Source organism: Ochotona curzoniae, unplaced genomic scaffold (genome assembly GCF_017591425.1).
Source record: "Ochotona curzoniae isolate NIBS_2020 unplaced genomic scaffold, NIBS_Ocur_1.0 contig_883, whole genome shotgun sequence".
NCBI classification, from domain to species: Eukaryota; Metazoa; Chordata; class Mammalia; order Lagomorpha; family Ochotonidae; genus Ochotona; species Ochotona curzoniae.
The window spans coordinates 30887723-30903796 of record NW_024466599.1 but is presented as its reverse complement, the minus strand read 5'-3'; the positions used below and the strand labels follow the sequence as shown (position 1 = coordinate 30903796).

The window sequence follows — 16074 nt, the reverse complement described above, 5'->3', positions numbered from 1 at the left end:
GGGGAGTGAATCATTCGATGGAAGATCTTCCTCTCTGTCTCTCCTCTCCTCTGTGTATCTGCCTTTCCAATAAAAATAAATACAATCTTAAAAAAAAATTTTTTTTAAGTAAATGTGTTGGGCTCAGCATGGTAGCCTAGTGGCTAAAGTCTTTGCCTTGCAACCACCTGGATCCCATATGGATTCTGGTTTGTGTTGGAAAAGCAGTGGAGGATGCCCAAAAGCCTTGGGAGCCTGTACCTACATGGGAGACCTGAAAGAAGCTCCTGGCTCCTGGCTTCCGATTGGCTCAGTTCTGGCTATTGTGGTCACCTGGGGAGTAAAACAACAGATGGAATATCTCTCTCAGTCTCTCTGGAAATCTGACTTTCAAATAAAAAAAAATAAGAAATAAATGTAAAAAAAATTCTTTTAAAAATTAATTACTTTTTAAAAATGGGTATGAATTTATTTTGTTTTAATTAAATGGTTTTTTTTAATGTTGTCTCTATTGACAATTCTGCAATGTTTTTGCTTTGGAGGCTATGCTGGTGGGTATATACCATTTAGAATTATCATAGTTTCAACTTTTAACTAAATTAGAATTGTTTGTTCTAGGTTCATGCCTTAAATATCCTTAGAGCTTTGTTCAGAGATACACGACTAGGAGAAAATATTATTCCTTATGTTGCTGATGGAGCGAAGGCTGCTATTCTAGGCTTTACGTCACCAGTGTGGGCAGTAAGTACTTTGTCATTTATTTTCATTGACTTAATTAAGATCCTCGGTAATTTTAGTAAATTCTCACTAAATGAGAAAGAAATATGTACTGTGCGTTATCAAGGAGTGTTTTTAAAGAGTAAATGTTTGTATTATACTACATTCTGATTTTTGGTATTTTTGTGACTTCATTTATTTTGTTTGTTTGACATATTATCCATAACTGTGTTTTCTTATTTTAGTTGTTGATTTAAGTTTTATGTATATAGAACTTAATGCTAATATACTTCTTTTTCTCCTGTTATAATATTTGTACTATTGTATATTTTACTTTTATGTATGTTGCACATACACACTATATTGTTACTGTGGTTTAAACAATTTACCACTTTAATCATCTGTAAATGTACCCAGTTTAGTGCACAACATTGCATGTGCACTATACATTTTCAGAACTTTTTCTTATCCTCAACAGAACATGAATTCTCCATCTCCTATCCCTGTATCCCCCGACAACCTCTTTTCTACATCCTGTGTCTCTGGGGGTACCTGGTCTAATATCTGCTCGAAGTAGAACCTGCTAACTTTGTACTTCCTCTGTGGAGTTATTTCACTTAGCATATTGTTTTTAAGAATCATCCACACTGTAGTCTGTTCAGAAGTTTATTTTTTTTAAAAGCTGACTAATGTTCTCTATATGTGCACTACATTTTTATTCATCCTCTCATCTGTTGATTGATGTTTCACTTTTTGGTTGTTATAAGTGCTGCTGTTTTGATGCACACATTTTTGGAGTTCCTGCTTTCAACTTTGGGGAGTATATCATGTCAACTCCATGGTCAAGTCTTTGAGGGATGGCTGCGCTGTTTTCTACAGCAGCAATATCATTTTATAGGCATGCTGGAAGGCACAAGAATTCTAGTTTCTTGATACCTTCTCCAGCACTTGTTGCTTTGTATTTTATTATAGTAGCCATTAAATTTGAAGACATTTTTAATTGGCGCATAACACCTGTGTCTAATTACGTGGTATCCTGCAATGTGTGTGTACAATGTGCAGTAATAGCTATTTTGGTGATACAACGTGGTATCACATTCTGATTTTGATTTGCATTTTTCTTGTGACGAGTAATGTTTATCTGAGACAGAAAAACTTCTTGGTATTTTAGCATGTTTTTTTTTTCTGAATGCTTTATATTGGTGTGTTAAGTAAGTGCTATGAGTGTATTCCATCAAAAGTTGGACAAATATAAATATTTAAATGGAGTAATTAAACACATAGTCATGTTTTCTTTTGCAGTGTAATCACTGTCCTGAAAACTATTGATTCACAATTCTGAGGATAGTGACTGTTTTTAGGGTTTTAGGTTTAAATAAGTCAGTAAATAAATGTTTATTTATTTTTTTTTTCCTGATTCCTAAGGGAAATGCTTTCTTTTTCTTTGTTTTCCTATAATGTTTTCTAGAATAGAGGTGAACAGTATAGGGTTTGTAGATACTTGAAATGTGACTTTTTACAAAGAAATATGAAAAACAGACAGGCAGAAGATAAATGAAGTTTTAATAGATTGCCTGCAGAGTGCAGTTATCTACTAGAAAGGCAGGTTTTCCAGCTAGCGAGTTGCACAGACTGTTGGATACCTGTGTGATAAGCCTCTAATTGACAGGCAGGGCATTGCAGAGGCAGCCAGCCTCGGACAGACACTCAGTGCCAGGAGGCATCCTCAAGGTTGCCAGCTTGTTCCTGGAAGATAGTGCATCTTCCTGGAAGAGATGCAACTTCTGGAATTCCGTCTAGGAGCATTGCAGCATTGCTCCTGAGGACAGTATTTACCTCTTGCATTTACAGGAAGCAGAGAGGCAGGGATTTGTCTTGACCGTCAGGGTAACTGGAGATCCTAAAACTGATCATCAGCGGTAGCACTGTTTTCTTCAGGATGTTAATGTCAGACGTTCTAGAGCATATCTTATGTGAATGGGCTTTCTGAGATTGAAATTTTTGTAGTGTTTTTGCAAAAGCAGGTATCAGAAATGATTAAATTTTTGGGGAAAAGTTTTCTTGAGAATCTAAACAATCACATATGTGCACTGCCTGAATTTTCAATAGGAGGAAAAGCATTTAGAACTGTAAGTCACTTGTTAGACTACCCTCTGGATATATTCATCCTCTCTCTTTTCTGAGTGGTTTTCATATGTGAATTGCACATATCTATCCTCAAAGTCTATGCAAGCCTGGTATAGCTTTATTTCTTGAGAGACTTTTGTGAGAGGCTTATTGTTTCGATTAAAATTATTTGCTTTGTGAAAGAAAATAAACATTATATCATAGTGACCCATATTGTTCCTTTATTATATTGTTAGGTTTTCTTCCCTAAAAAAGTGATCTAAGGCAGATCAAAATTATAAATTAACGTTTTACTACAAAATATACCTTATCGTAATTGTAGAAGTCATTTAGAGTGTCTTACTTAATACATGTGAAATATGTTTTTATTGTTATCCTCATTTATAGATAAGGAAAACAGGCTTGGAGAGCTAAAATAACTTAAAGGGTGTATGGCTATTTGTCAGGATCCAGAATCTGTATTGTACAGAAACATTTTGCGTATTGTTGAAATACGAAGCATTCCTTAGAAGACAACTGGAAGTAGCCTACACTCTACAGTTTTATTGAGTGATGACCACTCAAAGCAGCCAGAATAAAAGAAAAGAGGAAGTAAAGCATGGAAAGCAGAAAGGCATCACCAAGTGGACTTCAGCCTTGGACAAAGACTGACTGGATTGTCTTGGCACATGGTACATGTGCTAGCCAGATGCCACCGCTTCTGGGGAGGTCTGTCTCCCATCTCTGTTGGTGTTCACCCCTTGGGACATTAACACAATCTGAATGAGTATAGGCACAGTCTTTGGGGAGCTGTTAGGGAAGCCAGATACCATGTTCTGGGATGTGATATCTCATCTAGGTCTAGAAATGGCTAGAAAGTGTCAGAAACTCCATGGATGTGGTTGGGATCTGGAACTGACTGCCACTGCTGCTTCAGAGCCCTGCAAGAAAGAGTTTTCCAACAGGGGCTTCATGAAAGCTGACTGTAAGTTCAAGTGGAGACTGAGTTATAAGGTGGCAAGACAGAAGAAGGATCAGTCGGGAAGCAATTGTAATAGTTCTGACAAAATACTGTGGTGGCCCACGGTGGAGACGTGATCAGTAAAGAGAGTGAGTGTTGTTTATCTTTGCATATATTTTGGAGATGAAACTAGTAAAAAATTTAAGTATCAAAGTAACTTATTGTATATGTGTGTTGTATCTGAGCATTTTCTGGACAGTTTTTGCTTACAAATATGATTCCTGTCTCGTGAGACACCTGATGTTCTTTGTCTGTATCCTCTCTGCAGGACCCCACTGGGCATGCCAATTCAGGATCTTCTAGGAGCCATGCTGGGTTTATATTTTCATCTAGCATATCTTCAACTAGTTTCCCTTAGGCCAGCTCATTAACAGTATCCAGTGGGTTTCAGAGGCATATGGGAGAAAGACCCTTTTATTATCCTCCTGGTAGTACTGTCATGTGTACTCATGCTTATGTAGCTATCAACAAGCTCTGGCAGTTTTGAGACTGTCTCAAGGGTGCCAGCTAAGGGGTGTGTAGTACTGAAACCCAGCTATGCCTACTCTTTACTCTAAATGCTGGCCGAGGCATTCCGTTGACTCAGAGGAGAAGGTTCCCTCTCCCCCTCCTCACCACCTCCTCTCTTTTTTTTTCTGATTTGCTGGTGGAAATTCTTCTTTGGCTTCTCATTGAAGAAGTCACTTGCTGGTTTGGGAGCAGGTCACCATGAACTCCTGAACAAGAGTAGCTGTCTGCTATAGCACAGTCTCAGAAATTCCAGTGCAGTTTTCTTGGGTTATGGATGAGACACTTAAGACCCTTCTCATGTCGTTTTCAAGGTCACATGTTCAGAAATAATGGAGGGCAAATTACAATCTAACTCTCATTTATTTTTTTAGAATGTATTTCTTTTATTAACTTGCACCAGAAACATCAAACAAAATGTTTTAAATATGTTGATAGTGCCCTAAAGGGCTTCACTGTGTATTGAGGGTAAAAATTAATGGTGTGTAAATGACCACACTAAATACTGATAGCATATAATGGGCTCCCAACACTTTTTGGCTATTTGTCAAGGGAACATTTGTATTAATTAACATAAACATGCACACATACACATGGTTTTGTGTAACTTAATTTTGTTCTCATCTAATTCTTTCTCTTACACAAGTTTATTTAGAAATTTTCTTGTGAAAGGAAAGAAATTATAGACTCAGTGAATAAAAGAGAAAAACTGATAAGAGAATAGCAAGTCTCTGGCAGCAATATGCTGGAGACTTGGAGAAGGACACAGGGGACAGGAGGGTTTTTTCTTGTGAGGAAGGTTAATGGAATTATGTGGTGGTCCTTCTGATCTCTCCAATTTCAACTTTATACTCCTTATTCTTTTTTTTTCTTTGCTGTTCTTTTAACTTTCATTCTTATTCACCCTCCCAAGAAGAGACATGTTTTCATTGCTGTGACTGATTGCGATTTTTCCAAAACATATTAGCCCTGTTAATGACCTTTTGCATTATTCACATTAATATTTACCATTCAGTGATTCATGTTATTATGTATTATCTGTAAGTGCAGTTTGTCAATCAGTCACAACTTCTTACTCAATTCTGTGTCAACTTTGTTTTCCTCTATGATTCCATAGTCTGGGACATACATATATGCATGTATGTATAAATATGTGTGTATATATATGTATTATGTATATATATATGAATGAAGTAGTGAGAAAGGAAATACAGAAATACAGAAATACAGAATACACACAGAAATACAGGCACTCTTCTACTATGCTAGTTATTTTTCTCTACATTTAGAATAACTTCATGATGTTCTCCATATAACTTGTACAATTTTAAAAGGGTGTACATTTTTTTTAAATCTGAAAAATAAATAAAAGACAAAATCCCTATGCTTGCTTAAGCAGATTCAGAAAAAGCATTTGGCAACTTCCAATACCATTTTGTGAATAATACACTTAATAAACTAGGAATTGAAGAGTTACACTGAGTTCTTAACTCTTAGCTTTGACCTAGCCCGTCCATGGCTCTTATGAGCATTTGGGGAATGAGCCAGTAGACAGGAGATATTCTCTCTTTCTCTCTCTGCTTCTCTTCTCTGCCTTTCAAATAAATGCACAGATATGTCTGTTAAACAACAAAAAAGATCATAATCTGATTACCTATGGAAGTAAAACTGGACTAACAGGGCCTTTTTCTGTGAATGTAAGTAATACAGAGGGCTGGATAGAAGCTGCTGCTGCTGCTGCTGCTGCTGGGATTTTACCATGGATGTGTTTGTGTGGTTTATAATAAAATTTCACGTTGAAATGATCTAATCAGAAATTTATTTCTCCCAATCCTAGTGTCTGGGCAATTGAAAGTCAAGGTTCTGACAGAATGTGTCTGCAGCAAGCCCACTTTTCTGATTCACAGAGGGTACCATTTGCTGTTTCCTTACATGGTGTAAGGAGTGAGAGGTGTTTCTCTTGGGCTCTCCTGTACAGACTATAGTAGGATGAGTCAGGCTGATGATAGTCCTGAATCCACTGATCCATTTTACTGTTGCCAAAAGATATCTAGTGCTTCCTGTCTCCAGCTTACTGAATCAGTCAAGGTGGTTTTTGTTTCGGGGATTTCCATACAAGTTGCTAATAGGTCCTGTAGGTTTGAGGGTGTAAGTTCTCAACATTTCTGGGTATTCTAGTTGCCCTTTTTTTTTTTTTAAAAAAAATGTATTTTTATACATAGAGTCAAAACAAGTCAGAGAGAGACAGAGAGAGAGAGAGAGAGAGAAAGAATGTCTTCCACCCCCTGGTTCATTCCCAAAAGGCCACAGTGTCTGGAGGTGAGCCAGTCTGAAGCTAGGAGCCAGGAGGCAGGACCCAAGAGCCAGGATACAAGAACTTCCTTCAGATTTCCCATATTAGTGTGGGAGCCCAGAGACTTGAGCTGTCCTTTGCTGTTTTCCCAGGCCATATCAGGGAGCTGGATTTGAAATGGAGCATCTGGAGCACAAACTGGCGCCCATGTGGGACGCTGGCACCACAGATTGAGGCTTAGCTTGTTATACCATCGTGCTGGCCCTACTTCAGTTTTTAACTTCACTGCATCTGGCAGCCTTTGCCAGAAAGTTTTGTTTAAAACAAGGTGGAGTTTGTGTTTTATGGGATTTTTTGAAGGAACAGAATCATGGATATCTTTACCAGATTGTGTTGTAATCAGGACTCGTGTGAGAAATTTTTCAGAAGATTGGGAGGGAAAAAAATCAAGACGTGAGCAAGAGCAGTGAGGATATTTATCAAGCAATAGGATGGATCTGTTGTTGGGAAAAAAGTAGCACTCTGATAGGGTCTCTATTAATGCTTTTTGACTTTTGAATGATTATGAATAGCACTGTCCAATTTTTGAATTTCATTGCAATTTTGATATGAATTATACTAATGGATCTGAAAAGTCAGCTGCCAGGGTTACCCTGGGTGATTTAGGGAGCTCTGTCTTTGGGAGCAGAGGTTGCACACTGGTGGCTGATAGGACAAATGTAGTACATCTTTGTGTTTTATTTGGCCTCCACAGTGTTTCCCTCCCATTCTCTTATTTAGTGCCAACATTTCAAACCAGTGAGATTTCACCTAAAAGTCAGCATTTCTTGGCTAAACTTGAAAAAGTTGAAAATCTGACAAAACTGTACTTGTCTCCCCTCATGGCCACAACTCCACTGAGGCTGAATAGTGCCAGCATTGATACAGTCTGCTGCTCTTCAATCCCTGTGGGATTGGTGACTCTTGGGCAGTAGTTTCAGGAAACTTTCTGAATCTCACTTTGTTACCTTTTTTTTTTTAAGATTTATTTATTTTCCCAAGGCTTTGGGCCATCTTTTACTGCTTTCCCAGGCCACAAGCAGGAAACTGGATGGTAAGTGGAGCAACTGGGCTTGAATCTGCACCCATATGGGAATTCAGGCGCATTCAAGGCAAGGATTTGGCCATTAGGCCATTGCGCTGAGCCCTCACATTGTTACTTTTACCAACCTTTCAATTTACTGTTATTATATGGCCACAAAACACCTGTCTACTTACAATGTTAGCTCTGTGATTGCAGTAAGTGTCTGTCTTCTAATTCTGAATATTTTCCATGTTGCAGTACAATGTATATCATACCACAGAAAGGTTAGTTCCTACTAAATTATTTCTGCTCTGATTTGGCAAAGAAATTGTGGTAGGTTGACAATGCCATGATATTCAAGACATTTTTATAATATTTCAGAAGTATCTTAACTTTGCTTTTGAAAAAGATATATTCCATTGTCATTTAGGAGAAATAATTTTTGTTTATTGGTTATATACTTGCCTCTCTTTTTGGAAATCAGTTATCTCAAATAATGTTAAAGTAAAATTACTTGTGTAGGATACTGGTATTGTGAAATTAGTAGACAACATGTTGGATTTCAAACATTTTCTTGTTATACTAATTACACGGATTCTTTGGAATCAAATCTAGCTGGTGTGTAGTAGGTAAATGATTACAGAAAATAAGTTGTAAAGAGGTGAGATCTTTTTTGGGGGTATTTGTCATTAGGAAGAAAATAAAAAGTGAAATCTTGAAGTGTTGTTTCAGGATTAGGGTGCTATTTGCTATGCTGGTGTTTTTTGTGGGCACTGGTTTGTGTTCCAGCCGCTCTATTTCTGATCCAGCTCCCTGCTAAAGTGTCTGGGAAAGCTGCAGCTGATGATCCAAGTAGTTGGACCATTGCCACGCACATGTAAGACCTAGATAAATTTCTAGGGCTGAGCTTTGGCCTGGCTCAGCCCTGTACATTGCAGTCATTGGGGAGCAAACCAGTAGATGGAAGGTCTCTCACTCTCTCTCTGTTTCTCCTAACAGCAAGTAACAGTTAATATTAGAAATACAAAGATGTAATCAAAATAATGTTATAGTGATCATTTTAGAATTATGACAAAGTGCTGTGTTTTGGGCATGTACTTGAATTATAAGGTACAGTTTTAGAGGAAATCATTAAGTCAGTTACTGTAAAGCCTTTTTGAACAGTGTCTTATTTTATGAATACAAACTGTATTTTCCATAGCTCCATTCTAACCAATTGGGTAATGATTTTGAATATGTAGCTTTAACACTGTAAGCATTGGTTTCATGCCATGAATATTTCTTAACCCTTACTGTGTGTTTGTTTTTGCATTAGGTGAGAAATTCATCCACACTTCTCTTTAGTTCCTTGATCACAAGAATTTTTGGAGTTAAGAGAGGAAAGGATGAACTTTCCAAAACAAATAGGTAAGCGCCATCGAATGCTAACTTTAGTTTTTATACAATATTATCATGGCCAAGAATAATTTTGAAATTTTGCTTACTTTTATAAATTGATCTTTAGCATAAATTAGAAAAAATTACTATAATCAATTAACCTGTGCTGCCAGACTTTAAGCCCTTGAGCAAAAAGTATCAACTCTTTATAAAGTGGATCTTTCATTAGAACTTGTTTCTCCATATAACAGCTGGAGTTTTTATTTCATTTATTTCCTTATTTATTTTGCATCTTCTTTAAGTATCCCTGCAATATCCTAAATTACTTCTTCTTGATCAAGAAAACCAGCAAGTACTAGCTTGTGCTGTATCATTAGTTTCGTAAGTATACTAATAGAGTCATCAGAACAGATCCCTAATTACCTTGTGTTAAACCATTACCTTGAGGAGTAGTTACAGAAGTTGACTATGGGGAATAAACAATGCGTTTTACTTTTATGGTCTTTAGTATACTCTCTAAGATGTTTTTTCTTTATAAGACTTTTTTTTAATATGCTTTGAAGGAAACCCATGGAACCATTTTGAGGTGTCATTAACAAGTTCTGTTTGTTTTTAAAGAGAAGCTTTGAATTGTTCTTTAGCCCTTCAAGGACTTATAGATAATCTGGGTGGCTTGCAGTTGTTAACACTAGATGTCACTGTCGTTGCATGTGTAATTACTTCCTTTAGGGTCCAGTTTGACCCCTGAGGGTCTGGAGAGCCATTCAGGCCTGTACTCAGCTCCCTATAGAAGTTAGTACTCTTCCCAGTGAGAGTTTAAGCTATTGTGTACTCAAAGGAATGTAATTTCTTGTAATGGAACTTAGTCTTAGTAATTAGCTAATATTATGGAATATAGGAATTGAAAAATATTGTGAAATGAATCTTACTGTACATTGGTGGCAATTCTAATGAAACCTGTGGTAGTTCTGCATTATCATTTGAATTGCTACTTACCACCTTATAAAATTCACCAGCTATATTTAAGAGGGAGGTAACTGGCTATACCTATGAATTCCCTGAGTAGAATCAGGAAATACCATAGGCTGGCTGGCTAACTTGATTTCTTTCTCTCTCTCTTTCTTTCTCTCTTTCTCTCTCTCTCTCTCTTTCTTTCTTTCTTTCTTTCTCTCTTTCTTTCTTTGTTTCTTTCTTTCTTTGTTTCTTTCTCTCTTTCTTTCTTTTATTTTGGAAATAGGTGAAACATTACTCCTTTGGATGCTTATAATTTCTGCTCTTTCACTTATTAGACAACTTATGTCTGCTACTTAAATTCACTAACATTTGTTTTTCCTTAATTTTGTCTGTTTTGGTAATAACTGTAATTTTAAGATATGAAATAGTTGGGCCATGCAAAGTAGTGAAAAAAGTAAAATGTTAGGTTGTCAAACAAGTGAGATGAATGTTTAAAACTGAGCTTGAAAAATGAAGGAATGCTTTTTCTTTTAGTCCTCATGAAGTGATTCTTGACCATGTATGTGCATTTTATGAGGTGAACAAGTGATCAGATTTGCTTCACTTAGCTTGTGTCTGAGAAAGGTGGAAGAACAGGGCAACAGAGCAAGTTTAAATCTTCACCAATCATGCTGATGCAAACCTTCATTATAAATTTATTCCTCTTGGAAAGGAAATGTTGCAAGATATAAAACTTTCCTAGGAAGAGGTATATGTTTGTAGGATTGTTTTGAGTAAAGATGCAAAGTGAAGTGAAGGAATTAGGACATGAAAAGCTTTTTTTAAAATGTGCACTTTCTCTGTGATGGCCTTTATTTCAGTAATCTGAAGATTGATTTGTCTCATTTTATACACAAGGTTCCTGGTCTCTGTTTAACCCTTGAAGGGTTTCTTGGCAACTCCCATTAGATTTGCTTTGCAAAACCTTTATTGTCCTAACTGTGCCATTGTTTGGGGTGTTTTTTTATGTGTTGTTTTGTTTAATTATGTCACTTGTTGAAATGTTTATTTGCCTATTCCCTATAATCTTAATTCCCCAAGGGCAGGTTCTTTTCCATCTGTTATGTGTCTGAATAATGGTCACTTTTAAGAATGCTGGTAATTGGACCTGATGTAATAGCCTAGCGGCTAGTCTTCTGCTTGCACATGCCAGGATTCCATATGGACCCCGATTTGTATCTTGGTGGCCCCGCTTCCCATCCTGCTCCCTGCGTGTGGCCTAGGAAAGCATTCTAGGATGTCCCAAAACCTGGAAACCCTATACCTGCATGGGAGACCCAGAAGAGGCTCCTTTGGATCAGTGCAGCTCCAGCTGTTGCGGCTGCTTGGGGAGTGAATCAATGGCTGGGAGATCTTCCTCTCTGTCTCTCTTCCTCTCTGTAAATCTGACTTTCCAATAAAAAAAAAATACTGGTAATAATAAAAATAATAAAAGTTGGTAATAATGATGTCTTGTTGGTTAGTTACTTAGCCGCAGACTAAGCTGAGCTGGTGACACCTCACAGGCTGTTGAGTTTGCTTTGAGACCACAGATTGCCCTGTGCACACTCTTGCAAACCATTGCTCTTGGTCAGAAGGGAATTAGACATAAAAAATGAACATCTGCCTTTTCCATCTAGTAGGGGGAAAAGTCAATTTGGAGTAAACAAACTTTGTTTCTAGGCATTACGCTTCTCTGGGAAGTGACCTTAATAGACTCCCTTACCCATGCTGTCCTTCATTTTCTCCATCTGTATACCAGGGATACTAAGATCTGGGCTGTGTGCTTGGCAAGCTCTTGTGAGGATAAAGCAAGCCATCACAAATTCTTTTTCCTTTTCTTTTAAAAAATGTTAGTAGTGATAGGCAATTAGAAATATGTTTGGGTTTTCTTCCTGCTACTGCTTCTCTTATTGTAGCCCTTGTTTTGCTGTTACACTGTGGCTTTCAAAAACAGGGTTATTATCTTATCCATTTCTGTGTACCTACTGTGTAGCTCAGTGTTTGGCATATAGGAGGCATACAGAAATAACCTGCCTAATGAATTAAGTAAATTTTGTTACAAGAGAAGAGATAGGAAATCTGGTTTCTGCTGCTGCCTTTGTTCCTGTGCAGTCAGGATAACAGGTTAGTTAACCGTTCTAGGCCTTCACTGCTCTTCTGTTTAAGCAAAAAGTTTGTGCTGTTCCTGAAATCTCCCTAAGCAAAGGCTTTCAGTCATGTTCCAGAATAATGGCAACTTTTGTAAAATATTCAGTGTCCATCATGTAGTAGAGGTAAGAAGCTCTCATTTCATTATATAAAGGAAGAACAGGGGTCTCCCTCCCTGGGTGGAATCTGTGGCATTGGAACTTTTGGGCCCTCTAGTTTTGTTCTAGATGTATTCTTTGGATTATTAAAAAAAGAGAAAATGCAAATTTTACCTGAGTATTTTTCAGATGCTATTACATTTAATTTTTCAGAGTTCCTTTTATTTCTTGTTTCTTACTTGACTTGCCTTGACAGAATGAATAACTGGCTCTGTGTAAAGTCAGAACCAGCAAAGCTCTGTGATTGGGGAAATGTGCTGTGCTTTCTTAAAGGCTGCATCTGTGTGGGAGTTGGGTTCCTCATTTCTGATAGGGCCAGAGCTAAACCATTGTGTTCTTAAGATCTAGGTATATCCCTCTAGCTTTTGTTAACCTTCAACTAAGCTAGTCCCAGCTGAATGGCATTTGCCTATGTATAGCCCTTTGAAAAGCCTTATTATTATTATTATTATTTTTTACTTGAACTGTCTGTTTAGCCAAAACTTCATCCAGGCACTCCAATCCAGAGTAGTACAGTGTGACTCTTGTGCTTTCCCTTCCTTTCCCTCCATTCTGAATCAGTAAGTGAGCCAATAAGAACAGGAGACCATTTATCACTAACTCAGTGTTGCATGGTGGAAGAGTACATGAGGAATATAAAACTTGGACCTTAGTTGATGAATTCGTAGTTTGGCTAGGGAGAAAGGAATTGTTACTTCTGAATTAGATCAAAAAAGAAGACATGCTCAGTTAATCACCTGACAATGTAATATGAGTATATATATATGTATGCCTTAGAAACTCAGAAATAGGGGAATTGAATGGAGTATTCAAAGAGAAGTAGGTTTTTTATTTTGTTTTGTTTTTGTAAGACTGAGGTTTAGTAGATGTGTCCCATGGAGGCAAGTGAAGAGAACTAAAAAAAATAATGTTGCTTCTTATGTTAAGTGCATTCTGCATTCTTTCTTACTGAAGAGAGCTCAGGTTCAGATTAATAGCTTTCAATGGTTTAGTACAATTTCAGAAAGAAAATGTTTTTGTAGAAGCTTCTCTAGGTCCAAGGAAAATTATTTTCAATGACTTGTTAAAAGATGTTAAATTTATTTTATTTTCCTGACTATAAATGACAGAATTATTTTAGTTATTTTTCTAACATCTTAGTAGAGTAGGGCTGGAAGGACTCTCCGAAGGGCATCTGACCCAGTTCATCCTGCTTATAGGCAGATTTGGAAGCCATTTCCAGACAGACTGGCTTCTCTCCTGTTCTTGATGTTTTCTAGGAAAAGAGATTCCACAAGTTTCTGTGGTTACCCACTCCATTGTTTGGGGAAGAACTGGATTCTCAAAACTAAAATTGAGAGCTGCAGGGCAATTGGGTTTTTGTGTTTTAGAGAATGTAATTATTTGAGAAGAATTCGCTTGCTTTGAACTATATAGTAGCTTATGGCAACAGCCTATTTAACCAAACTGAAAATCAGGATCTTTTTTTACTGTGACCAGGATAATGTTAATGTTCACAGACCCAATGGGTTTTTCCCCCATTTAGCATGCATTTATTATGTTTTTATTCTGTGCCTGGCCCTAGGCTGAATACTGGTTCCAGAAATGAATCAGAAATATTCTCTAAGCCAAGAGAATTGGCAATGTGGACTCAGAAGATGGCAGCTGTGTGTTGTGCTGGAGTCTCTGTTCCACTGGTGTGGAAGGAAGAAATTGTGAAAGGAGCCAGTGTTTCTTGAGGGCCTGTGCTCTATTTGTCACGTGTCACGTGTCACGTGTCACGTGCTTTTCATAGGTCTAATATAAGCCTTAGTCACAGCCTTGGGAGAAAGATTGTACCAAGTTGATTTCACAGTAGAGAACACAGTCATACAGCTAGAAAGTGGCAGATCTAGAAAGCCACTCGAGTGCCACCTGCAGAACGCGTGCTGAATCACGCCAACGCAGCCTGGAGCCCTTCTAGAGCCGTGAGTCATCTTTGTGGAGTCTGGCTTTTGAGATTTTATGTTGTCAAACTCTGCAGGAAAGGGTACTTCATTCAAAACCTGAACTTGAACCCATACAGGAATTGTAAGGGCCCAGAGGACAAGTTTGCTCTGCAGTGACTTTAAGACCCTTTCTTTGGATGCTGGAAGTTAACATGGGTTGTGTGTTTTTTGACCCACAAATGGCCATTTTCTCAGTGAACAACCAACCCTTTGCCTCCCATTCCCCTAACTCCACTGTTTTGTGCCACCAGAGGTAAGGGAAGAACAGGTGTCTCAAGGTATCTAACATATTGTGAAAACCAAAGGTAGGAATCATCATTTTCTGGTTGGCAACTAAAGATGACACTTCAAAAAGGTGTCAGTGTTGGTGCAAAAAGATTTACCGGTAGAGAGACGGAAGCGGAGATTTTCCATCTGCTGGTTCATTCCCCAAATGGCCGCTGAAGATAGAACTAGGCCAAAGTCAGGACTGGAACTCCATGTGGGTCACCCATGTGGATGCAGGGCTCTCAGCACTCAGATAAACTTCTGCTTTCCAAATTTCCCAGGCATTATTAGCTGGAAGTTGGATTCAGAGTAGAATAGCTGGGACTCTACTCAGTGCTCATGTGGGTTGTTGGCATTACGGATGGATGCTTAACCCATGCACCACAATGCTGGCCTCCATCATAAGATTTTAAATAGTAATGGGCGAAATTAAGAATCAGGATATTTTGATATGGTCTGGAGATGTTATTTATACATTTTCTGTAGTTTGTAGAACATGCAGACTGGCCTCCCCTTTCCCTCTCCTTTTCTTTCCATTTTTCTACCTTTATTTACTTGAAAGGCAGAGTGACAAAGAGAAAAGAAACACACACACACACACACGTCTATCTGCTGGTTCACTTTCCATGTACCCACAGCAGCCAGGGATGGGCCAGGCTAATCCCAGGAATCAAGACCTCCATCTGAGTGTGCAGCGTGGGTGGTGGAGAGCTGGCATGTGAGCTGTCACCTGCTGCTTCCCAAGGTGTGCATTAATAGGGAGCTGGAATCAGAAGTGAAGTGGGGACCTGAACTCTGCCACTCCAGTATGGGAGTGGGCATCCTAACTGGCATCTTAGCTGCTGTGCAAAATACATGCCTTTCCATGTGGTTCTTTAGATGTAAGTGATGAGTATTTTTGGAAAATGATAATTTGAGGGTTCTTTACAAAATTCATGGAAAATTCATATTATTAAAAAAATGATGCATGGATTTCAAATGGTTTTATGCCAAATTTAAATCTTTTATTTTCCTACAAACCTTTAATATCCTTATAAAATACCAGCCTTGTTTCAAAGGATACATGTACTTTCTAAAGGCAGATTTACAGAGAGAGATGAAAAGAAAGAGAGAAAGATCCACTGATTTCCTCTTCAAATGGCTCACACTGCTGGATGTGGGCCACTCCTGAGTCAGGATCCTAGAGCTTCCTCTGGGTTTCCTCCCTGGATGTAGGAACCCAAACACTTCGGCCCTCTTGTGCTACTTTCTCAGGCACATTGGAAGGGAGGATGATCAGAAGTGGAACATCTGGGACTTGAATGGATTCCCATTTGGGATGCCAGCTCTACATACAGTTAGAGGTTTAACCCACTGTGCCATGGAACTGGCCCCTAAGATACCTATAAAGACACTTTGGCCCATTATAGAGTTTTATGTTTCGAGTTTTTATTCATTCTTAGATTCATGGATTGCAGGTCAGAAAGCCACAAAAGAATTTTTTTTTTTTGTAACCA

General features: G+C 38.0%; 1 protein-coding gene across 1 annotated transcript in view; it reads left to right on the top strand.

The window, feature by feature from the left end:
• Positions 1–16074, top strand: part of THADA (THADA armadillo repeat containing) — a 316968-nt gene that overhangs the window by 74855 nt on the left and 226039 nt on the right. The window contains exons 25-26 of the mRNA XM_040993162.1: positions 598–720; positions 9002–9093. Coding sequence (XP_040849096.1) covers positions 598–720; positions 9002–9093 — 215 coding nt within the window. The remainder of the gene's footprint in view (positions 1–597; positions 721–9001; positions 9094–16074) is intronic.